Source organism: Rhea americana, unplaced genomic scaffold, assembly GCF_003343005.1.
Source record: "Rhea americana isolate MKP2758 unplaced genomic scaffold, rheAme1 scaffold_98, whole genome shotgun sequence".
Lineage (NCBI taxonomy): Eukaryota > Metazoa > Chordata > Aves > Rheiformes > Rheidae > Rhea > Rhea americana.
Window position 1 is genome coordinate 1,449,753 of NW_028187177.1, and position 24,518 is coordinate 1,474,270.

Below are 24,518 nucleotides of genomic sequence, written 5' to 3' on the forward strand. Positions count from 1 at the left end.
AAAAAAAAGTCAGTTTCATATGACAAGTTCTCTTAAAATCAAGAAAGTTTTCTGATTGTGAGATGAAAGCAGAAGGTGTCTATTAAAAAAAAATCCCAGGAACAAATAGACTTTATTAATTTAACTAGCTAATTTAAACATTCCTATATCACCTATAGAGCACTTTCATTACTTCTAACATTTCTGGGAAGGCAGTGGATGCTCCAGAATAACCTTCAATATATTCTTGCAAAAATTACATTGCTTTAAAAAAAGAAAAATAAAACAAATAAACCCCCCAAAACACCCAGACAATCTGAAATTCAAAGCTAAAATATGCATAAAAAGACAGCAATGGCAGTATTTTGTCTTTAAAAAAAAGATGTAGATATTGTATACCTATCATACATTGTCATGCTTTTTAAAACTACAATTAAGGACATAAGAGATGTACAGTAAATACACTGCTGAGGTACATTTCTTCTAAATATTAACACCACAACAGAATTACTCCCCAGCAGGTGATGCTACTTGGGAACATATAAATACATTTTTTACATTTTAAGGCACTTTTACCCAGCATACATGACAGGTTGAAGTCAGTTATGACAAATTTGAGGCTCAAAACAAAGACTTTTGCTTTTGACTTTCAGTTCCCAGTAATTAATGACAGTTTAGTCAGGCTGTATCAGCACAAAGAGGTAACAGGTAAACCAGCCACTTAGTCTTCCGCTACCCAAAGGTAAAGTACTGTTCTGGTTCTCAGTGGCATGGAATGGCATACATTATTTTACATCAGATGAATCAGACTGAATAACAGATTAAGCAACTGACAATATGATTTAGCACTCAGTCTCAAATACAATTAGTATGCTGGCAGTTCTACCCCATGTATTTGTCATCCAATCTTAGTTAAAAATACAGTAGCTGCAAAGTGCCTTTATTCCATGGGAGAGCCATGTCTGAGGCACAAAACCTATAAGCAATTTCAACATTGAAAGATGTTATTTTGCATTCTAAAACTGTTCTGAGTGGCTGAAAAATGTTCATATTCTAGAAGAAATAAACACCTTGATAGACAATTTCAATAATCGATCTGTCTTTGCAATTCAAGTCACACTTTTAATTTTGAAAGTTACAAATACAAAATAAAAATGATCAATGGCATCATGTTTAGAGAAGTAACTGAATGTATCTGTACACAGCAATATTTCTTTCCAAAACTGCATTATTCCCCAGGAAAGCAAACAGATTGAATTCTAACAAGTAAAATGTTAGAAACTCTAATATACAGTAATTGAGTCCCTCAAGACATTAAGGGAATGCATAAGAAGACAATGACACACGTTAAATTTAAAAAAAATACAAGTAAAAAACGCTACAGAAACTCAAATTACAAATGAACTGTTTTTGCAATACCCATCACAGAAGAACTGTAGCAGAYTATAGTTAAATCACTATTTTGCTCATTTCCTTTCTTCAAATCCAGAAGTTTTGTTGGGAGTTCAGAGTTAAACAAGTCAAAACCCCTAAACAAACAATGTGATGTGATAGCAACAGACAAGCTTGTGGGCTAGGCTCTTTTTTTTTTTTTTTTGGTTTTATTTAAGAAAAGTCTGAGAACATGCTTTAACAGACCAACTGAGGCGCTAATAGCCATTAGCTAAACGCCAAGGTGTTTTGAAAGCAGTCAGAGGACTGATCTGTTAGGTTTGGTATAAACTAGATTGATGTTCCGCTAGGGAATAATCAAACTCTAGCAAGTAGAATTCCATGACATGATTGCTGACTTGATAGAAAAAAAATCACTCAAGTAATAAAAATGATAAGCAAAGTTTTTCATATAGTGGTCATAAGATTAAAAAATAAATACCAATCTAAGAACAAAGGCTGTTTCCTCGTTCTTCTTACAGAATATGGGACCTCTATGCATTCTGGACAAACATGAAGTGTTCCACACAACACAGAACACTTGAGGTATGGACGTCAGATATGGTGGCTAAATTCCATAGTGAGTTAGCACTGTAACTCTGAAGTAAGAGATTGGGTTGCAGGGTCCAAACATTTCTCTTTTAAGCTTTTTATCACACTTAGTGAAGTGTTCTTGGTAAATCATGGACACAGAAAGGTGAGTTATCGGGGAAAGAATGAACTACAGCCCTTTGGCATAAGTTCTACAGCTCACAGCTCAGAACCAACAGCTGCTCAAGTAAATCTCCCGCAAACAATGCTGGGCGGAATGAGCAATCACAACAGGAACAACCTGAAATGTTCAAGCGTGCTTCGGTGCACACCAAGTCTTTTTCTACTGTGTGCTTTGCAAGCAAAAACAGAGAGCGGTTTTCCCATGTATAGCCTCCATAATTTGTATATGAAGAAAATGTAAAATTCACAAAGTACCAGCTTGTTGCCACCATGAMCTTGTCCACGTTGTTAATTAAACTAGCTAAGACCTTCCCTCATTGCATGAATCCACTAAACAACTTACACATTCCAAATCTTAAGGTTTTTATTCAGTCCAGAAATATAGATCTTACTTCATTTCAATGTCTGCCTTAACTTTTGACACTGTACATATTACATATCATTTATATAGTGTTTCTTTTTTTCCAGACACTGCAGACTACAAACTACATAATATTGACATGTAAAACTCTGCCACTTACTGAAGGCTCACACACATGAACGTTTCAGGCAGTTCAATGAAATTTCTAACAGAGTTGGGTAGTAAAAAGTTACTAACCCTTTTCTGATTTTAGAAAACAATTTAAAAGAATTAGTAGTTATGATGTCTTAGCCATTCCCAGTTCTATAACTCTGTCCCTTGAACCTGTTTAAAAAATGATGAAAACAACAGTAAATTTAAAATCATACAGAAAAGCATTTAGCAGCTCTGACATTACATCTATATTTAGCAACAAGAAATGAGGGCCTCCCTTCTTACACTATTACAAAGTCAGCTGGATTTAAAAAACAATAAATCCTCCCCATTTTTCTACAGTATGCCAATAAAAAGTACTTATCTGCATACACTAGATTTAAATACTTTACTGTAATAAACTACATTAAATGTGTATTGCGTTTCAGTCTCAGTAACAGATCTGTCAGGAGAAACTTCCATACCTAGTTTCCATTGAGCTGCTGCTGAGGAATGTCATTATGGTCAGAGCCTGATTTTCCACGGCTTTTGCTTTCTCTTTCTTCATCCTCTTCATCTCTTTCATCATTTCCACTATGGTTTTTACAATAGAGTCTAAGACAATAGAAGAAAAAGTGAGTCTTTTTACTGAAAATATCTTCAAAACAAACTCTCTTCTCAATTAGTTTTATGATGTTCTACAGGTAACTCTCAACTTATTCGCGGGTTTTAGTCAAACATCAGTTAAAATGAGAAAGAAAATAAGGTTAAAATAAAGACAACAGAACATCAAAGTGGTAATTCCAGTTTTCAAGAACTGCTACTACATTGCTCAGAGAATGCCCTCTTGTGGGCACACCACCACTAGTAACTTCAGCTGCAGCCAGGTCACTAACAGAGGACAGCAGTAATGGAGAGTTCTGATGTCCAAAAGAACAAAAATGAGCTACAAAATTAATCCGTATGGAGGAATCAATGTTGATTACGTGCGGTCTCAGCAGTGTAAATTATGGTTTAATCAAGGGGGGAAATATCCTTCGATTCATTTTTTATCTTAATTCTCACATTACTTTGTGACTACTACAGAAATTTGTAGTTAACAAATATTCTGCAGAGTCAACAGGTATTTTAAAACATCATTCTAACCGGAATAGTATTAATTTTTTTTATATAATACACTTGACTAGTCAAAGTTGGGCAGAAAAACGTCAGAGTAGACTCAAGAATTACATAGGTCCTTACTTATAAATTCCTCGTGACATGTTCTCAATGTATTTAGCTTTGTCTTCTACTCCACAGTGGTAATGGTATGTTTTGATGCAGGCTTTAATTTCACACCCAATAGTAGCACCAGGCTGGCTGCAAAGTGTGCATTTCTGTTAGAGGAAAGAGAAGAATCGCACTGTTCAGCCTTTCAATCTTTTGTCTGTTAACAGTCAGTTTAATGTTCATCAGGTTTATGATTACCCTTTTAGAACAATAATTTATCTGACAGATCATCTCTGCAATAAAAAGTTAACCAAAGGTATTGTAAAACAGACACCATATAATACTAATCTATTAAAGAACAARAACTAGAATTTACATGCCTATCACRTTAAARATAGCTATATCATTGCACATATCGTCACATTTCAAAGAAATATTTTATTGCTCCTGAAGTTTAAGATGATTCCTATCTAGCTACCTGTTCCAAAATTAACAATACATTTAAATTTTGTGTTAGGAAACAAATGAAAAGGCTTGATTCACAAAGGAAAGGAGGCAGAACTATAGCTATCTTAGCAGAACCAGTAACAAATCACACACTGCCGATACATACCATTCTTTTTCCTCTCTTGATTTCTTGAAGTACAGTTTTAATATCAAAATCACCAAACTCTGCCCTTGACGTCGTTGTTAGCTGGACAGTGCCAGAAGAGAACAACTGTAAAACAAGCAAGTCCAAAATAGTTTCAGAAGGTCACAAACATGCGATTACAAGAAGCTTTATGTGCAGAAGTAACAGAAGGGGATGTGCAGTACTCAGTTATCTCAGACAGGATGTCCTTTAGCATAATTCAAGCTTCATGTCACAGCCCAAATCAACATCCCTAAAGARCGCATAGAGATGATCATGGAGCACTAAGGATTATCACTACCATCAGCATCCTTGTATATCCGTCCTAAAACTGAAGCTCAGGTACACAAAATGGCTACGAACACTCTAAGGCTCCCAGGTTGCTGGTATGCACCAGCTCTGTTTAATGAGGCTCGCTATCGAAAGACATTTGTATTAATATTCCACAGATTGCCAGGACTACTTACTCATTTTGAGGTACAACAGAAACCACTAAGTTTGTTCTTTAAAGCCCTGCTTCATCCACAGAATTAATTATGTGAAAGAGTGCTATCTACTCAAGTTCATTGAAATCCGCAGATTTTTTCAAGCTAATAATTCTCTAAATGTGACCATCTAAAGTCAAAGTGTTTTCAGAACTTCCATTTCCTACTCTACACTTGACTGCCATGGCCTGAATCCAGTGGTCAGAAAACTGATGAAATTCATTGATTCCTCCTGGATTTTGTCTGAATGCCTGTGGAGTAAAGATATTAGTATTTCATTTTTGGAGTGGATTCTTTCAGTTTGTGCTTTCCTTTTTAAATATTGTCTATGCATTTAGATGCTAAGGTGCATTTTTAATAAGCTAAACAGTCTCTGAACTAATTCCATCTCTTAGCACATCGTCAACTTTTATCCATGTTGCCTGCAGTGAAAATAAATGAATTGCTCACTTCACAACACTTCAGCACTAAAAGAGCTCGTCCGCACACAGACTATATTAACGCATAATTACATGTGAGAGTACTATAATARAATCTAAAAAAAAGCAATTCAGAGAAAATTCACTTAATAGATTGATTAACAAAATACTGTTACTCACCATGCACTTATAGTGTGCTGCAGCCTTTTTGGCATTAAATATATGAAGCTTTCCTCTAGCTTCATTTTCTTCTTCACCTGCATGACAGAATCCACATTTAGGTTTTGTATCACTGGGGCTGCTTCTGTGGGGAGACCTGTCTCTCTGAAAGAAAAACATTTTACTAAAATATACTGCTGGGTTACAAATAAGGCTGTAATTTTAAAAGCCTGTGGCCACCAGCTGGAGGCTCAGACAAATGTAAATTTTAATAAAATTGCAGAGAAGATATATGCAATTCTTTCTTCTAAGAAGTTTAGCATATTTACTGCTTACATAGGAACTGCTTTCTATTTCATCTGTGCCATGTGAAGACGTGGATCTAGTGTCTTCTGTTTGCCCTTTCAAATTTGTTTTTCTTGGCTTTCCCTTACGACCCCTCCTTTTTCCTTTGGGAGGTGAAGGCTCCAACTCATGTTCATTGATACTTTCTTCTAAATCTGCTTTAGAAGTTAGAAAACATCATCAAATAACATTCTCAAAAAATTACACAAAAAAAGCAAAAAACAGACAAGAAAAAAAAATTCTGTATTTTGCTCAGAAATAAAAAGTGATTTTTTCCATCAAAAAATGGAAATCACAAATATGCAACTGCAGATCCTGAAAACATTATTTTCTTTTATTTACATATCACACAATTCTGCATCTTAACAATATAATCAAACACAATAGGTTTAACATTTCTTACAACTTCTTACAGTGCCAAAATGTGTCCTCAGATACATGTATTCATCTCCACTGGAAATAAGTCTCATTTAAACTACACTGAAACAGCAACAACAACAAAAAATGTCTTCTACAAATGAAATGAGCTTCTATTTATTTATTATTAAGGGGCAGTCCCTCACTGTAAATTGCACTTGACGTTATGCTGGTGTTTCTTAACGTGTCCTCTCTCCTCATTTTATTTACCAAAGTCTTTTGACTTATAAAAAAAATCACTCATTTTGGCTATAACATTAACATCAAGTTTTAAAACTGAAATACCTTTTGCCTTTTTGAAACGATTTCACTTTAGTGACAGTGTATTTTCACATCTACTGCTAAAGATATCTGTCAGATCATGAAAAATCATGCTTTTTTGACATTGACACCATTACAGATAAAAGGCTTAAAATATTTATAGCCCATTATGACTATAGACATGTATAGTTTTAACACAGATATATCAAATAGGTCTGACAAGCACCTTTGAAAATGCCAGTCCAATTGCTGAATTGCTACATAATGCTAGAGTCCAGTATTCTAGTCTGTCCTTTCGATTACTCAAAACTACGCAGTTAATACAGACCAACTCTGCAAACTTCTCAAGGTTGTTTCCACTATGATCGAATGAATTTATATTCAATACTGAACAACCAGCTCTGCTGTATTCATTTGCTAACAACTTTCCTTATCATCACCTGCTCACACGAATAGTCTTTTTCTTCTTTTGATATATTAAGAAAAAAGAAAGAAAGAAAAGCCATAAATTCAGGGGACCCGTTCAAGGAAACATGCACGCACACTGCCAAAGAAATTACTTCTCAAAATCCAAACCATAAACATCAACATGAGCSCCAAAATGAATGAATATACTAATCCGAAGGTCTGGACCATCTACTTCATAAATCAATAAAACATTTAACAATTCTATTATTACAGCCTTGGTAGGGCACTTATCACCATGATATCTTGGTCTCAGCATCCAGGCAAGGCATCTTGTTTCGAGAATAAAGCTGCTTCACTGAGATACACTGTCTTTTCATTATCTATAGTATCACATAAAAATCAAATCACATTTATTCTAACCTCAGGATCAACAATGAATCAACTGCAGAAAAGTGAAATCACAGCGTTGACTATATTCCACTGCTATCAACATTTAGTAGAAGATAACTGAACCACAGGCTGGAGGCTCTGGCATACAAGTGTGTCCTATTAAGCTTAGTCTATCATATCTGTTGGTAATCCCTGAAAGAACTACAGCTTCTTGCATATTTATTATTGAAGAAGAAAAAACTAATCCAAATGCATCGTGACAGGTTATACTGAAATACAATTCCCCCAAAGCATCACCAGTCGTATGGTTAGAAAGAGGCAAAAATTTGAGAAGCTAAGGAATTCATACAAATCTGCAAATTATTTTGGGTTAAAATGCCAAGCTCATCAGCCATAGACACATTTTCTCAACATTCTACTAAAGTACAGAAGTCTATCTGCCATAACACTACTACGCTTCAATATATATACACTGTTGTTTCCTAATCAGATGACAAAAGCATCATCATTTACCTTACTCTGAAAAAATAAAATATATGACGACATGGATTATCCAGTGAAACAACACATTTTACAACTTCTTCTCATAGTTTACTATCTAAACTAATTATTTAAYAAAACTTGCTAAATTTCCCAAACAAGATTATTTAACTTAATTATCATACCTCTCAGATCACATAAAAAAAATTTACCATAACCTGAGAAGGTCTTTCAAATAAAGTAATTCTATTTCATCCTGTCTCTCATCATGTAAGTGAACTTTTCACTAATGTATTAAAAAAAATCTTCCAGTCTTTGTCTCTACTTTTACATTTACAGGAATAATAGACAGCTCATGTAGTTTAAAAAAAGCGATTATAAAATTAAGGTATATAATGTTTAAATAACATCATTATGCGAGAAGTAAAAAATATTCCTTCACAAATCATTTCATGCATTTGCCTACTATATTTAATGAAGCATACTGTGGTCCATTCACCTATGTTCCTTTTTTTTTTTTATCCCCCCCCTAAAGTTCCTCACTAATTCCGTCAACCATAATGCTTTCCACCTTAGTCCATCCTTATTTTCTAAATAACACTAAGGCAAATTCTGAACCTTCTGCAACCACACTTCCAAGGTTGAAAATAAATCATAATTGCAAAAAATCAACATGYGAGGAAAGCCAATTTTTCCTAAGAAATGTCACAGCCTCCTTATAGAATAAGTTCTTAAGTACTATTGCAATTCTATCATTGTTAGAATATTTAAGATATAAAAAGGAAATAGACCACATTTTTTAAAGATTGTTTCAGTGCAAGATAAAAAAAGCATCAAGATTACACAGCTTTCCTCAAAGGACCCCTTTTCTGTCCTCAAAACTAGTACGTCCATTAAAGTTCAGAGTTCATTGAAATCCAGATGCTACATCACCCTTTCATTAAAGGAAATAGAACTCCTTGCAGATTTAGATCTTCATACTTCTAGTGACATGGACCTACAGATTAACACCACTGAGATGTGAGGATCTGCACTACCACACCTATCTGCAAGATCAATACCTCTTTTTTAACAGAATTGTGAACCAGAAGAAAGAGATTGTAACCAGGTTTTAAACACACCTGCCTTGAGTGGTCTTTACTATTTAATATACATTATGGTTTGTGCCCTATCCCTCCCCTCAAACCCACTGCCAAGCTTACCCTGTTTCCCTGGCATCTGATGGTTGAGTGTTTCCAACTTCTCATGTCAGCTTGAACTAAGGAAAACACAAAAAGTTGTTCAACTCCTCCCTGACCAGATGAAGATTTATCATGGATACCACCCATACTCTGAATCTCCTAACATTACCTAAATATTCTTCACCTGTCCCATCCCATATCCCATTTACTACATTTTTTTTTAATCACCACAATATTCTCAATATACCTTTATCTAAACTCTTCAAAGGAGGTATCTTATGAGCTTTCTTCAAAAGTGCCTAAATGCTGTCTCTAAAAAATCAAGCTTAATATGCAATACACTTTTGTAAAGTGTGAGTAGCAAATCAAGAGGAGACATTCTACATTTCTGAAAGCACCTAGGAACATGATGCAATAAATTCAGATGAGCAGAAAGACGAACAACAACAAGCCTCACATCTGCATTTTAGAAACCTATAAGCAGTACAAAGTACCACAAAAAGATGATGAGCAAAATTTTATATTATATAAACTGGTAACAGGGAAACACCAGGTTCAGACAGAAATCTAAAAATTCTCCTTCGATCATGACTACAAGGAAAAGGATCTCAAGATCTTTTGCTGTTTAAAAATAACTCTTGGCACAGAAAAGGTTTAGACATCAACAACCTATTTTTTATTGTATCAGCTTCAAATATATATGGAATCACCTTTTCCCAAAAGCTAAGTTAAAGCAAAATAATACAAAGAAGTGATTTAAAGGTGGTGAAACAACAAATAAAAAGAAGATGTGTAAAATAAAAGCTTATATTGCTTGCTGTATCTACCTCCTGCATTACCTTAAACAATGGACTAAGTGAATCAGAAACAAAGAAGCTTAAGTCTGTATGAGGAAGATAATAACCAAAACTGATTGTCAAAATACATTTGCAAGTAAGACTATACACAAAAAGAAGCCAAAATGTAGAATGTGGAAGCAGCTTAGACATATTATTACATAAATCTAAATCTAAATCTATCTATCTATATATATTTAGATACATTCAGACACACATTTTTTAAAGTTTTTACAGTGCATTTGAGATAAAAGAAAACAACAAAATCAACCTTACTAGAATTTAAACTAGAAATAGAATTTAACAGAGRAAGAAAGAAAAAAGAAAGCACTTCAACATGTTAAAGTAAGATGTCCTTAAAATATGACTGAAAAATAATAAACTACATGTGTCAACAAAATTATTTTAAATTGAAAAGAAATGGCATAAAATCTAAAAGCCTTACTGCTCTGGTAGTCAATAATGAAAATGTGAATCCATTTATAAGCAATAATAAGAATCAGATTTGCATAAAAACAGTTGCAAACAAATATAGAATCAGGTAAACAGATCATGAAACAGTAGCTTATATCAGAAAGCTACGTGAAATTAAAGATCAAAATTCTGAATGTAATTTTTAGACTTTCCTTTTCTTTTTGAAAATGAAAAAAGACTAAGTTGCATGAAATATATCTAAAATAGAAAAAGTAAGAGTGGAGAGAAAAAATAAATCGCCYCCTAGGTCCAGTTATTAATTCGCTTTCAAAAGTACTAGACATCTCAGCAAACTAATGACACCTGTACAAAAGCTATTTTTGACTGGATAGTACCTATAGTATAAAGTACTTGGAATTATTTCTTTAGTTAAGTGCACAACATAGAAAACGAATAAAATGATCCTGCATAATCATACAATCTAAATGCTTTTTAAAGCAAATAATTGTTTGCAAAGATCAAAGAGAATCAAAACATTTAGTTTATCTACATAATCAGAGAACTTATGACTAGTGGTCTGATAAATCTTTTCAGTTAGCTGACCAAGTTACTATTTGGATAATGTCTTGCCTAGATAGGAAGCAGAATTATAATTTAAACACCACAGGGTAGCTCCTCAGATAGTATAAAACACTGACCACACTACTTTTAGATTTCTTTCTTTTCCTTTAGCTGTGTTTTTCCTTAAGAAAACACCAYTGTGATGCTTTCTCAAAATACCTATTTAGTCTATAATGGACTGTATACAAGGTTACTAACTTACTGACTGGAGCAACTGTTTTTGTGCTAACATTGTATTGGATACCATAYTCATAGCAGCATTCTCCAGAAGACGGAAAACAAGAAGGATCTGAGTTATTGGAGCCTAGAAAGAATTTGCAGCCATCCACCAGCAGAAGTCAAATGACAGAATGGTGATGTTACGGAAACTTTTACACCTTACTGCATTAGTGTACACAATGCTACGCATACCTACGATTACAAAAGTGTTAAAGAAAATACAACTATGAAGAAACACCGATTAAAGCATCCTAAGATGAATCAGGATGTTGCCTAATCACAATGCCGATGTGTTTTCGATGTTTTTCCTGCCAATCTCTGGCTTAAACAGAGCTTTGAAAAAGTAAGTGGTWTGACAGAGATTGCAGCATCTCTAAATAGGTCTTCTGGAGAAATATTATCCTGACTCAAACTACTGAGCAATATGAGAGGAACAAATTTCACATTTGCTCTGAAGAATGAGATAAAAAGAATGCTGAGAGGGGGAACATTCTTATTTCCATTACAGAAAAATAGTTCCCTAGGGCTTTGAGTACAACTACAACCACAATTATGGACCCTTTTTTTTCCTGACCCCACAGTTCCCAAGCATCTGTTTTGAACATTAACAACAGATACAGTCATATGGCTGTCTTCATTATTCTTCATTATATTAGTATGTAACAGATGTAACAGAACAGTAAGATGCCATATTCTTTTCTTAGCTTATATTAAACTATTTCTGATCAGCTCAATTAACTGTAATCATAGAAAGGGCAGGGCAGCCTCACCTGCAAGGAACTGAAGGATACCAAAATTTAAATTTTCTCAACAATTATTTCCAATACATTGGAATAAATTCCAATAAATAGTTCCAAAATCTGAGTTCAACAATATTCTACTCTTCAAAAAGAATACACGCGATTGTGCCAAAATGAATAGTAATTAAACTAACAGAAAGCTATGGTAGTCTCAATGTACTAGTACCAATTCCTAAAACCTGTTAGGTATGAAAATTTAGAGGGCTTACATAGACTATGAATTAAACTATTACTTGAAGTTCAGGTCAGATTAKTTTGAGTAAGCTTTGTAAGCAGCAAGACAAAAAATCTAGACATCAAACTTTCAACAACTCAGTCTGCTCCTCTGAACAGGTATCTTCAAATTTGTTAATAGCCAAAGTCTAGTACAAAGCATTAGAGTACCTCACTTTTACTGTTCTTTTTCTAGTCAGTGAGAACACAGCATATTAGAATTAGTCTGAATTTTATACACACACACACACACAAAATGGAACAAACAGGAGAAATTCAATTCGCTTTGATAGTCTATGTCACCTGAAAGCTAGGCCATACAGATAAATTAGAAAAAAATGACTACTGGCTGAAATAGAGAATGAGTGCAAAAGCTGACTACCAAGCCACCAAATGTAATGGTTTTTTTATTCAAAGAAAACAGAAGACACTTCAGCAATTCCCGTCAACTAAAAGGACATGAACCCTTATCACTCATTAATTTTGTCTTGATGAGTAGGGAGATACTTAGCCTGATGTATTTTCTCCACTTGAACTTCATGAGAGCAACAACATTTAAGAGGTCCTTTTTATTAGGTTTAAAATAGGTAACTAATTTCAACATAGGTCCTTCTTCTGGATTCTCTGCACAGTTTCATGAAATTATACTCACTTATAAACTGTTTTTTTTTTTTTGTTAACTAGAACTTCTAACAAAAGGTACACTAGCCAGATCTCAGATTTGAACAAGGATGCAAAAAAGCACCTGTTTTCTAAGGAAGGGAAGGAAAAATTTCCAATAATGTGGCTGTATTGTTAACAGAAAACAAACTGTTCTTGACTGCACCAAACCACAAACACTTAAAAATTCTTCTACCATCCACTAACAGAAGTGATGTAATAAAAAAAGATTTGCACTGCAACAATTAAATTCAGATACAGAGAACAAAAGATAAAAATACAGATGTTCCAAACAGACTGAGAAAAAAAAACAGCATTCCAGAGCAGAAGCAGTAAGTTTTCTTCAAAAAAAGACTGACAATTCTAGTGCCTCTGTGATCTACACAGAGTGAGATATCACGGATTAGCTTTAAGTATTTCGGCACAAAATCACTTCTGAGAGCAAAGATTCATGAACATCCAAAAACAAAAGAGAACAAAAGCTGCTATGTTAGTGTCTAGTACCCTTGGCTAGTCTGTTCACTCTTTTCTACAAGTCTTTCCTGGTTTGATACACCACCTGTACACCGTACATGTTTACATTCCTCTTTGATATTCGCATCTTCCACAAGAAGCAAGCCAGTAAAACGCATACACAAAACTTTTCTGACCTATCTTATTATCTCACATCTTCCAGTTACCACTTCACTAAACAAACTTTAGCATTTAAACATCACGGAACAAATCCTCCAAAGTCCCTTCTTAAACTATGAAAACCATCCTGTATCTTTTCCTTTATAGACATAACTTTATCTTCCAAAGGTAATTAGCTTTCAATGTAGCCAAATATCATTGCTATACAATGTTATTAAGTCATTTCCAGAAGAGAGATACAATGTTTTTTTTTCCTTTTTAATAGAATGGAGGTCTAACATAAGAGTGTCAGCCTCTGTCATTATCAAATCCACGACTAAGTAATGATAGCTATAGTAAGTTCCCTAAACTGTATGGACTAAAAAAAGAGAACATATTATTTGTGAAAGAATTGGGTTAAAATCTCAAGCAAATATTAAACAAACTCAGAAAACTGAAATTTGAAGTATAACTGCACAGATTTATAAAAATGTAAAAGTGTCACAGAACAAGGTATTTTAATTAAATCTGAGTGCAAAATTAAACAAGATACTATTGAGTTCTTTGACTTTTGTTGCTTTTTCTTTCTTTTTTGGGGGTTGATGTTATTTCTTTTCTTCAGTCTGAGAGTCTCTTTGAATGACTCTGGTTCAGTGTTTAAAAAACTGTCATCAGTGAATTTTAGGAAAAAAAAGGTCACTATACTTTTGTAGCTATTTTTTCCATGTCCTTTCAGACAGATGTCACATAAAATTTAAAAGCCTCTGTTATTAGAGGATGATGTTGTAGAATTGGTAGTAATGGTTGCTGAAAACTCATAAAGAAAAAGCCCAAGCTCAGATCCTGCAAAGAAGCCTCTGCAGAAACAGAAGTCTATATTGGCATTGAGCTCCACACAGAATTAGCGGCATATTTTCAGCAGACATTAAAACACTGCAAGCCACTTGTGAATACCACATTATTTCTAAGCGACAGTTAAAGTTTACATCTCTTTCTCTGGACTCAAGTGTCCTTCCATATTCTGTTTCTGTTTACAAACAAAACAAAACCAAAAACGAACAAAGCCCTAAACTACAAGATAATATGGCCCTATTTTAACATCTGTACTGCTTTGCTTGTTTAAACCTAGTGCCAGCAAAGTCAGAACAGAGAATGTTTTACACAAAGCATACCATAGTATTTAAGTGTAACTAATAGATTATAATAGATTAAAAGATTGTAATAGATTAAAAAACACCATACACACAATTTTCTACTTCCTTTGCATCTTTTTGAATACTGAAGTAAAATCCAAATCTTAACMTCTATATATCTATCAATAGCATAAATAAGTAATATATTGCCTCAAGYATATATTTGATAGAAAAATAGAGAAATAACTTTGGAAATTTAATCTTCACTAAAAGAAAGAGTAATGTACTCCTCACCACTTCAATTTATGATGAAATTTCAGTTGGAAGTTGGCAAAGTTAAACAACTGTTCATTTATCCAAACTCAGATATAGTAGGAAAAAGGATAAAAAAAACACACATACACACACAATTGTGCAACTAGTTTGGAATTTTAACAGACCACACAATTTATCTACTTTTGTGCATATCACTTCTCGCATATTTCACTACTCTCCTCTGCAGAGAGAAACAGCTTCCATTAATGTATGCATACAGCTCTTTTTGCTTATCAAAAATTAGTGATATGATCATAAACCTTTTTATTTAATATTGGATCCTTCTTAATTGGAGAGCTAAAACTGTATGTAACAGTTCAAAAAAAGTAGTGAATGTGTAGTAATGTTAGAAATGGCAAAAAAAAAGCTTCTACCTGATAAAATTAATGCATCTTAGACGTGAATATTTAACTGCAAATATAAGCCTGCTTCTTCCCAAAAGGGAACGCATTACTTCTACACAGTCTGTTTTGACAGAACACCAAATCTTTAGAATATCCTAAAATTTAGGTTCTGAGKTTTTTTCCACCTCTATCAATAATTTTTTTTTAGAGAAAATACAGAAATGAGATGGGCTTTCAAACTCATTATTTCTGAAAAGTACCTCTAATTTTTACTGAAAACATTTATATTTTCTAGGAAAAAAAACACTAAATTTAACCAAAGTATCTTTCTATAATGGGAAAAGTTTATATTGAATAATTTTACCTTCAGAGTTATGCGTAGTTTTCTTGTGTTTTCGACATAAAATCCTATAAACAAAGTAGTTGAAAACTGTCAAGTCAGTCACGATTCACAGGTTATTTACTCATCTTTTAAATTTAAATGCCAGTACATTTTTCTCCCACTTGTAAGACTCACTGATATACAAATTTTGCAGTGAAAACGCGCTTTTCTAGCACATCACTATATTGAACGACACGATCATCATTAGAATTGTTTTGCAACAGTTTTTAAGATTCCAAAGGTGTTTTTACAAAGAATGTGAAATAGAAATAAAAAAATACAGTAAATAAATAATAGTTACATGTAAATGCCTTGTGAGGGTTTCTCTCTTATCTGAGCTTTATCATGCAAAGCACAGTAGTAGTGATATGTCTTGTGACATGTTTTCACATCACAGCCAATGGTTGCTCCGGGACAATGGCACAGGGAGCACATCTGTGAAGAAAGAGAAACCACAATTCCTGTTACTGTTGCTTTAATATTTCTGTATTTAAAAATAACATAGTAACCACTCCTGGTATCAAAACAAATGGAGCTATGGACAGGAGTACYGTTACTCATATTGAGTAACATACTGTCTTTCTTCCACTCTTCCTGCTTTCCGGTGTTTTTCTTCATAAATTTTAAAAGCAAGGGCRTATTTGCTGCAATTATGCAACAGTACAATAATCATCATACCTTAATTATCATTCAGTGAAGAAAATAAGTAATTTACTTTTGTGGAATATGGTATGTTTGACGGAAGTGACATAACTGTTCACCTAAACACCCTGCCCCCAAGGASAGTATGTTTATGCCAGCCATTTCAGAAAAGTTGAAATCACAAACTGTACCTCATTAATTCTGAATTACATTATGAAAGTACGAGGAAAAAAAAGGACCTCCTGCTGGCAATGAATCTTGCAGAGTTAGAAATACTGACAATTTGCAAATTTATTTTAGATTCAGCAGTGAACTTTCCCTCCTTTTTCCATGCAGCTATTTCTTTAAATCATTTCCAAAGGACTCACTTCAGTGAAACATTGGTTAGATATAATAAATTTCTTTCAATTATATTCAATTTCACTTTTAAACTTACATGGCAGAAAAGGTTAAATGTGAACCTGTTGCTCTACTCTTCTAAGAATGTATCCTTCTCATACTAGACTCACCTTCTTGTTTAGTATTTACCATCTATCATGCTTCTAAATTGCTCACTGCCCTTCTCACACTGTATTAGAAAATTAAATACTGATATTATCGCAATATTTTTCTCTACAGATATATTACTCCCAAATCTCAACACTTTCCCTCCAAAGACAACCAAAGCTTTGCGTCTGTATCTCCCCCTCTTCCCTTCTCGCCCTTGAAAGATTACAGTTAATTCCAAACCCTTAAGCATAAATGTGCAATGCAAGATATTCCCTACATCTCTCTCTGTGGAATAAGCTTTCTGCCCACCACATTACTTGACTCTCTAGCTTAGGTAAGTTCTTCTCGTTAGTCTCAAATATCTCAAATAAATGCAGCATTAAAGTTCTGTAATACAGCATTTATTCAGTTCTTCAATTTTAATGAAGTTAACTAAACAGTAAAAATGTCGAAGCCTTCAATCATCTACGTTTACTCYTCTGCAAACTCAGAAATGGCATAGTCACATAGTTTCCTAGTTCTTATCTAATTTGGATGACTATTTCATCCCACAATTTTGTTACACATTATGATTTAATATATAATAATGGCTGATTAAAGCTACTTATAAAAGACTAGGGTTAAAATTATATCAATCCATTCAATTTTAGTTAGTAATTCCTTATTTTTAAGCAGAGAATTGACTAAAAGTAGGAAACTATCTTCAGGAACACCAAGATGCATCCGTGTGAACAAAACAGACCACAAGAATTTTTATACTAATTTTGTGGTCTGTGCTTCCCAGTAGTAAGAAAACATTTATCACAGTGGGACAAGTCTCACTCTCCAAATAGTCACCATCAACAGATTAATTTTCAAGGTATATCAGGTACATGTGAAGTCTGACAAGCTGCAAAATAGAAAAGCTCTTAAAAAACGTACAGCTAACAGAAATAATAATGATTTAAATGCACTGTATTCACAAATGTTTAGATTTAATGAGTTGTTATTACTGGCCTATTAAGGTTCAAATACACCAAATTTTCTCAATCATAAACTTACTAACATCAAAAACGTTCTACTTATCAGCCAATTTATGGAACAAGCTTCAACTTTCAGTACACTTAGTAAAGGAGGGAAGCTATGTAAAAATCTGTCAGCAGACAAATTTAGTACAACCTATCACTATACCTACTTAAGCTGATAGACCACACAAAGCTTTTTCCTCAGTGTGTTCCCAGATAAAACAACAAACCTAAATTAAGACTTAAAATTGTCCTGTAAATTCCCTCTAAACGGGAAACATCTCAGGACTCCAAATCTATTAAATTGTTTAAGTTTTTGCACAAAACCTGGATCCAGTTAAAGCTAACACCTACAGCTAGTAGGCTCCAAGAACATAACTGTCTGTGGCATCAGWGGAAGAACACAAAAAAGGATTCAGAATCACAAAGAAAGAAACCACCAACAACATAAAAATAAGTAACTTTTAAAAACCATTTGAGAGAGACAAGCATCAAAAAGTTTGAGTAGTTCCATTTGCTACCATGTTTGTTTTAAGTTCCTAATCACAAAGTGCATGATGTGCAAACAGTTTTTTTCTTTATGCTTTAGGTAAGTAGAGCCAATCAAGTTTCATGTATGGAAAAAGATTCAAACAAAATACTGTATGAAATACTGAACTATCATCATATAATTGTAGCTATATAATTATATTTAGGGCTACTCTTAGTCCAAGAACCAGTAAACACTTAAAACAGTCATTGCTGCTCRATTCTCACAAATTTGTTGGAGCTGTAACTAGCATTGTAAGACTAAAGATGTCTGCATTCACAGAGCCCTCTCTTAATTCAGTATAAAAGGAAGCAATAAAAGTGTTTTTGGCAGTTAAAACCAGAGTTTGGCAGCAAAGTCAAATATTGCTAAAGGCCCAATATTACCTTCACTAGGTCCTAGAATGTGGGGTTCATTCTGAAATCTAGCAGAAAATAGTAAATAGTAACTACCAGGTTAGAAACATTTAGGGCTACATATAAAAAAATCCAGTATTTCCATTTAAACGAACAACAGTTCAGTTCTAAACCAATTTTACTTTAACATCTGTAAGTTCTCCATTGGCTTAGAGCAAATGCAATACTTTTTTWAAAAAAATATGATTATACACTGAACAATTCCATGGTAAACTTCTTAGAAGAAAATATTGTCTTCCATTTTCCAAGGCCAAAAAAGGAGACTTACCAGTTTAGTGCCTCTTTTTATTTCTTTCTGAATATCTTCAATAGAGAATCCACCAAGACTCTCATTATCAGTATGTGAAGATACCAGTGCAGATGAAAACAGCTAAAATCGTAAAAACAAAACTTATTTTACGGGTATAAGTAATATAGAATATTTACATATTTGAAAACCAGAAACATTTCAAATAAGAGTGGTTATTCACTTGTGCAATGCCACAGCTGACTGAATTTTTCATTTGTTTGTAGTCTTCTAGTAGTTCACTACATTCATCTCCTTTTTCCTATGAGTTACTTACCATACACTTGTGATGTGCTGCCACCTTCTGGTTTTCTGACATCAATAATTGTCCACATTCATTATCTTTATTAGATCTACAAAAACCACACTTCCTTTGTCTTGAAGAGACTTTTTTCTGTCCAACTGAGCTTGTCATGATTTTAAGTGACCTTAGAATGCCACCTGAATCCTCTCAATGCTACAGAAACAAAAGTTGCAATCAAAATGTTAACAAAACGCAATTTAGTTTACAGTTCTATAAATGTAATATATTTTACTAAAAATGATCTCTCCCTCTTTGCCTGTTTACACTAGTACAATACACCCAAATAAACATGCACCCAGCAGAGACAGTATTCTCCCAAATCTTAATGAAACTGTATCAACAAGCAGCATTAGCCTTTTAAGCAAAAAGTTTGAAGACTAATATAAAACTTAGAGAGAGGAACAGCAAGAAATAAATGGAAAATGTAACAGCTACAGCAATCATTAGGACTCTGTTGGAAAAAAATACTGCATTGCTTTCATCCTATTTCTAGCAATTACTTATAACAGCAAAGCTRTGTGTAAAAAGTGCACTACCTCTGCATGTAATAAAATCGAAGCTACTGAACTGCTTCAAAAACAAACCCCCCAAAACCCCAGGTGTCCAGCTTAGCATCTAGAACAGGTTTTGAATTTAAAAACTCAAAGTAATACTGCAGATGAGTAACTACCTCTATGAGATGAAAAGATAAAATGTTATCATTTTAGCTATTATATAGGTAYGCTGTGGCTAGTCAAGCAGCATTAAGAACAAAATTTTAGAAGGATCTATGACTAACATGCTGCAACGGAAATGTTTTCAAGACTTACAGCTGATTTAGCAGTATCATACTAGTAGTAAGCACCTGACAGTTGCTATTCTCACCTAGAGTAAATTAAGATTAAACTCAATATGAATCACATACTTTTAATGTATTATCAGCAACACATTTTAAAATGTATCTCCAACCCAGTAAAAAGAGACACATTGCAAGTTCAGAAATGAAAATACCTAACAAGTACATATGCTTCTTGAAGCAGCAGTCTGTGTTCATTTGCTCCTATAGCTCTCAAAAAATACCATACAAACATAACCTAGTCTATATTAACGAACACTGACTTCTTCAAACAGATTGCTTACAGCTTTTTACTTTAGAAATGAGCCTTACTGTTGCACAGAATAGACCACAATGCAATAAAAATAGCCTCCTCCACCTTTGCCTACAATAGACTCCCATCTAAATTAGAAAAGCCACCATACAGTCTGATATTTCTCTTGAAAAGCAGATGTGCAATACATCTGGATTGCATTACAATGGCTATTTGCATGAAAATGCATGACTTTTGAAATTTGTAAAGTCAAATCTGCTTGCTTCTAAGTGCAGTCAGACTCTCATAATACTAATATAACTATTTTTATAATAGAAAGTAGAGCAATGTTAAGTTTCTGCTGACACATACTTTCGTTAACAACAATCCTTTTAAATTCTCACTTTCCTATTTTCACAATTTTAACAGACTGAATTTTTAAGTGTTCGTCTTGCTATGTTAACTACAAAATTCATACATCAAAAAATGTCTATCCTGTATCTATTGCTTTTGCTTTATCAAGAGCTTCATTCACTTTCTTTTATCAGCTCAAAGCAGTTTACCAGCTGATGACGCATACTCATAAGAAGAATGCATAGATTTCAGATCTTGCTGATTTGCACAAAAAATGTGCCAATCTGGATAAACTAGTCACACCCTTTTGCAGTGGCGATAGAGAGTCCTTAAGTATTAAACACAAAAGAATTACTCTACTGTAGTCTTCAAAAAAAAAAAAAAAAAAAAAATCAGACAATCCTGTAATCCCTTTTTGAGTAAGAAAAAAAATTTTGGTTTTAGAAAGAAGGAAACAAAGACTTTCAAATGTTCTTCAAATTTTAAAAACTTAAGTAAGACTTGGAAGCAGGAAAAAGACCTACAAAAGAACAGTAGGAAAGAATATTACAAAAAGATTTCTTGTTTTCAGACATTCAATAGCATAAATCACAAGAATATAAATCACAAAGTGATGGGTTAGAAATATTCCRTAATAAAGATAATTTGATACATACACACACACACTCATTTGGGTCTACCTGTATTAACAGCGCATTCCTTCTGTAAACTATTTTTTTATATTCAGATTATATTATCACTAACTATTTTGACAGCAATGATAATAGCTCTTAACAGGAAGATCAGGGATTTCCTTGAACATACATGCACAGCTTTTACTGACTTAGCAGGAATCTTTTCTCATAATAAGAAATACTGGATATGACTGTTACAGAATTTTGTGGCTACTTATAGTAGCTAGAGCTACTATCACTAGCAAATTCGTATTTTAGAAAATGCAAATGATTTATAAAACACACAAAAATTTAAGTTCCTCATTTCATCTTTAACTTATAAGAACAGTAAATTTGGAAGAAAMAAGATTATCAAGAATCTTATCATAGCTGATTGCAGTTAACTGACCTCAGTCTCATGCTTGATAGTACACTTAAACAGACACCTGAGAAAGTACATCATCATAGCATGTACATCTGACATAACCTCACTTTGTGAAATACTTWTGCATAATTAGATTTTAAGGCTCACATTAAGGTTAAAAACAATACTAATATTTACTTGATGTATGCATGTTCATGTTGTAATAAAAAAATAAATTAGCAAAAATTGTTTTGAAATAATTATTCAATTATAAATAATTTAACACTTGAAAAATATTCAAACTACAAACAAACCAAAAAACAGCAGAGTTGGCCAGAAAGGAAATACATAYTAAAATGTTTACTCTGAAAAGTTTTTAAGATATATATAAAAGTTTTCTTTCCAGTACTGCATTCTTTGCATTTGTCTTTCCTGTATCATTATTACCATTATTTATATATTCCTAAAGACTGTAGAAAAAAATGAGTATCAGAAAACATTTCAGAAGCATTTTTTTCAGAGACTTATCTCTAAATTATGTTTGATTTCTCATAAATGTCAGAAAACATTATTCTGACATTATTGGGATCGCATTTCTTTGTGCTGAAATCCATGTCTTACTCTGCCGCTTTAAAATATCTTTTTTTCTGAGAAAGATGAAACAAGATATGCAGCTGTATCACAGACCCAGAATTCTGAAGGTAAACACTCAAAATCTTTTTTCCCATTGCTACAGTAAAATCTAAGAGCAATTAATCCACTTTGCTAAGTATCAAGCTACATTTCACAGGAACAAGAAAAGCAGTGCAACTTAAAAACATCTCAGTATTTCTGTTTTCTACGTTTAAAAAGCTWAACAACAAATGGGATTTTTAAAATTGTGTTTAAATACATTCTTGACAGAAACCTTGCATATGAGCTTTGTGAGAAAAAAGTTTTATAGACTGATTCACTGAAAGGGATGTACTTTGGAATCACTGACTAGAAAGATTAGGCATTATTTCTAACAAAGTGGAACATGTGTACTACAAAATAGGTATTTTATTACATATAAATACATRTTCCATGTGCTTGGCCTAAAAATGGGAGGTGATGCCTACCTTAAAATAACAGATGATACTCATTCAGTGACTTTTCACCCAAAATCTTTGATTCATTTGCRTTTATATTTCTTAAGGTCCACTGAAGTATTCAACATAGTGCTTTCCCTAATACATCTTTATTTTATCTTTTAAAAGTATGTTTTATTGTATTTAAATTTGTTTTACTGTATACTGATTTTACTGAGTGCTAGACAGCAAACTTAGGAAATGCAAAGAAAAAATGCAAGCTCAAGGACTCTCAGGCAAATTAGAATGCTTCTTAGTATTAAGAGATATTGCTCAGCATCCAGGAAGGGAAAGTAACCTGGATTCTAATTTCTGTTTATCATTTGAATACATTTCAAGAGTTACAGTTTGTTTAAAGAAGTTAAGCCCAAGTCTGTACTTCCAGCAAAGGACAGTAATCTAAATGCTGTACTTTCTGACATAAAGCCTGTTTTGATGTAGCCTATATGCTTACTGAATTATATTAAAAAATTATCTAGGACTTAAAATTTATGTGAAGATCTCAGACATCCAAATAAACCTCTCAAAAGAAATATACGAACCTAAAAAAAAACTTAAATGTGTTAAAGTGGTTTGGACAAGGACAGGAAAATCTATAGAAAATATTTACATAGATATTTTTCAAGATGACTAGAGATTCCAGATTCTGTGTTCAAGGAACTTTCAAGTAATTTATTCTCCCCAGAGTCAATCACCTATTTTGGGGGACATCATTTGGTGGTAGCAGTAGCGAGGGGATAATGTTAGGGAAAAGGAACCAAGATCCTGTGTATGCACGTAGCTGAGAACCCAAAGTGATGAGTCCCACAGAAATCTTAGTTCTGTATATCACAGTCACTATAAAAGCGGGATSGGGGCTTTTCCATGCAACTTCCCTAGAAAAAGAGAACCAAAGGTGGTGTATGTGGGGGAACAGCCCTGGAAACCCTAAACAATAGGTAACTCAAAATTGCACAAAAAGAGCCTGAGGTAAGGAAGATCTGGCAGGCAGCACAGACCGATCTTCAGGAAAGTTTACATACTCCCACGGGGAGCAGAAGATGATCCGATAAAGGCATCTCCGATGCTCACCTCTCCAGGGGGGGATCGGTGAGGCAGGGCACCGCTTTGGGGAGAGGAGGCCGGGCAGGGGCCCGCCGCAGCCACCGGCGGGGCCTGACCCCCTCCCCCCACGGAAGGCCTACCCAGGGGGACTCGGCGGGACCCGGGCATCCCCGGGGAGGGCGATGCCCCCCTTCCCCGCCACATTTTGAGGGAAACGGGACTCGCAGACAAGGGGGGGCGGATCCTCCGGGAAGGAGGGAGTGGGCCGAGGCGGGCGGAGCGAGCCGCTGCCCGCCGCTCGCGAGGAGGCGGGTAACGGCAGCGGGGGGCAGGGGCCCCCTGAAGAGGGGGCGCGGGGCGCCGGGACCCTCCCGAGGGCGGACGGGCGGCTCGCCCCGGCCCGGGGAGGGGCGGCCGCCGGTGGCCCGGCAACGGGAGGAGAGAGCAGGGCGCGCGGCCCGGCCGGGGGGCGTCGGGGGGCGTCAGGGCCGGGGGAGCCGTGCCTGCCCCGGGCGGGCGGTAAAGAGGCGGCTGGGCACTCGGCCGGTCCCTCAGTCACTCACCCGTGCGGGCGGGCGCGGCGCCGGGGAGAGGAGCAGCTCGGGGACACCCCCACCCCCCGTCACCGCCGGTCGCTCACGGCCGCTCGCTCGCCGGGACCTTCCCTTTCATTCGGGGCAGGGGACGCTGCGCCGCCGCCGCCGCC

General features: G+C 34.8%; 1 protein-coding gene across 4 annotated transcripts in view; it reads right to left on the reverse strand.

Annotated features, from left to right (window-relative positions):
* Positions 1-24,518, reverse strand: part of PHF6 (PHD finger protein 6) — a 35,432-nt gene that overhangs the window by 1,221 nt on the left and 9,693 nt on the right. The window contains exons 1-11 of one of the 4 annotated variants that reach the window (XM_085325580.1): positions 24,376-24,512; positions 19,195-19,374; positions 18,900-19,001; positions 15,853-15,986; positions 15,534-15,577; positions 5,857-6,020; positions 5,542-5,685; positions 4,440-4,544; positions 3,860-3,993; positions 3,103-3,232; positions 1,561-2,809 (exon numbers count right to left, since the gene is read on the reverse strand). In XM_085325580.1, the coding sequence (XP_085181706.1) occupies positions 3,103-3,232; positions 3,860-3,993; positions 4,440-4,544; positions 5,542-5,685; positions 5,857-6,020; positions 15,534-15,577; positions 15,853-15,986; positions 18,900-19,001; positions 19,195-19,332 (1,095 nt within the window). In that variant the 5' untranslated portion in view covers positions 19,333-19,374; positions 24,376-24,512 and the 3' untranslated portion in view covers positions 1,561-2,809. Of the gene's footprint in view, positions 1-1,560; positions 2,810-3,102; positions 3,233-3,859; positions 3,994-4,439; positions 4,545-5,541; positions 5,686-5,856; positions 6,024-15,533; positions 15,578-15,852; positions 15,987-18,899; positions 19,002-19,194; positions 19,375-24,375; positions 24,513-24,518 lie in introns of those variants that run through there. The other 3 variants (XM_085325577.1, XM_085325579.1, XM_085325578.1) reach the window with 3 other exon arrangements.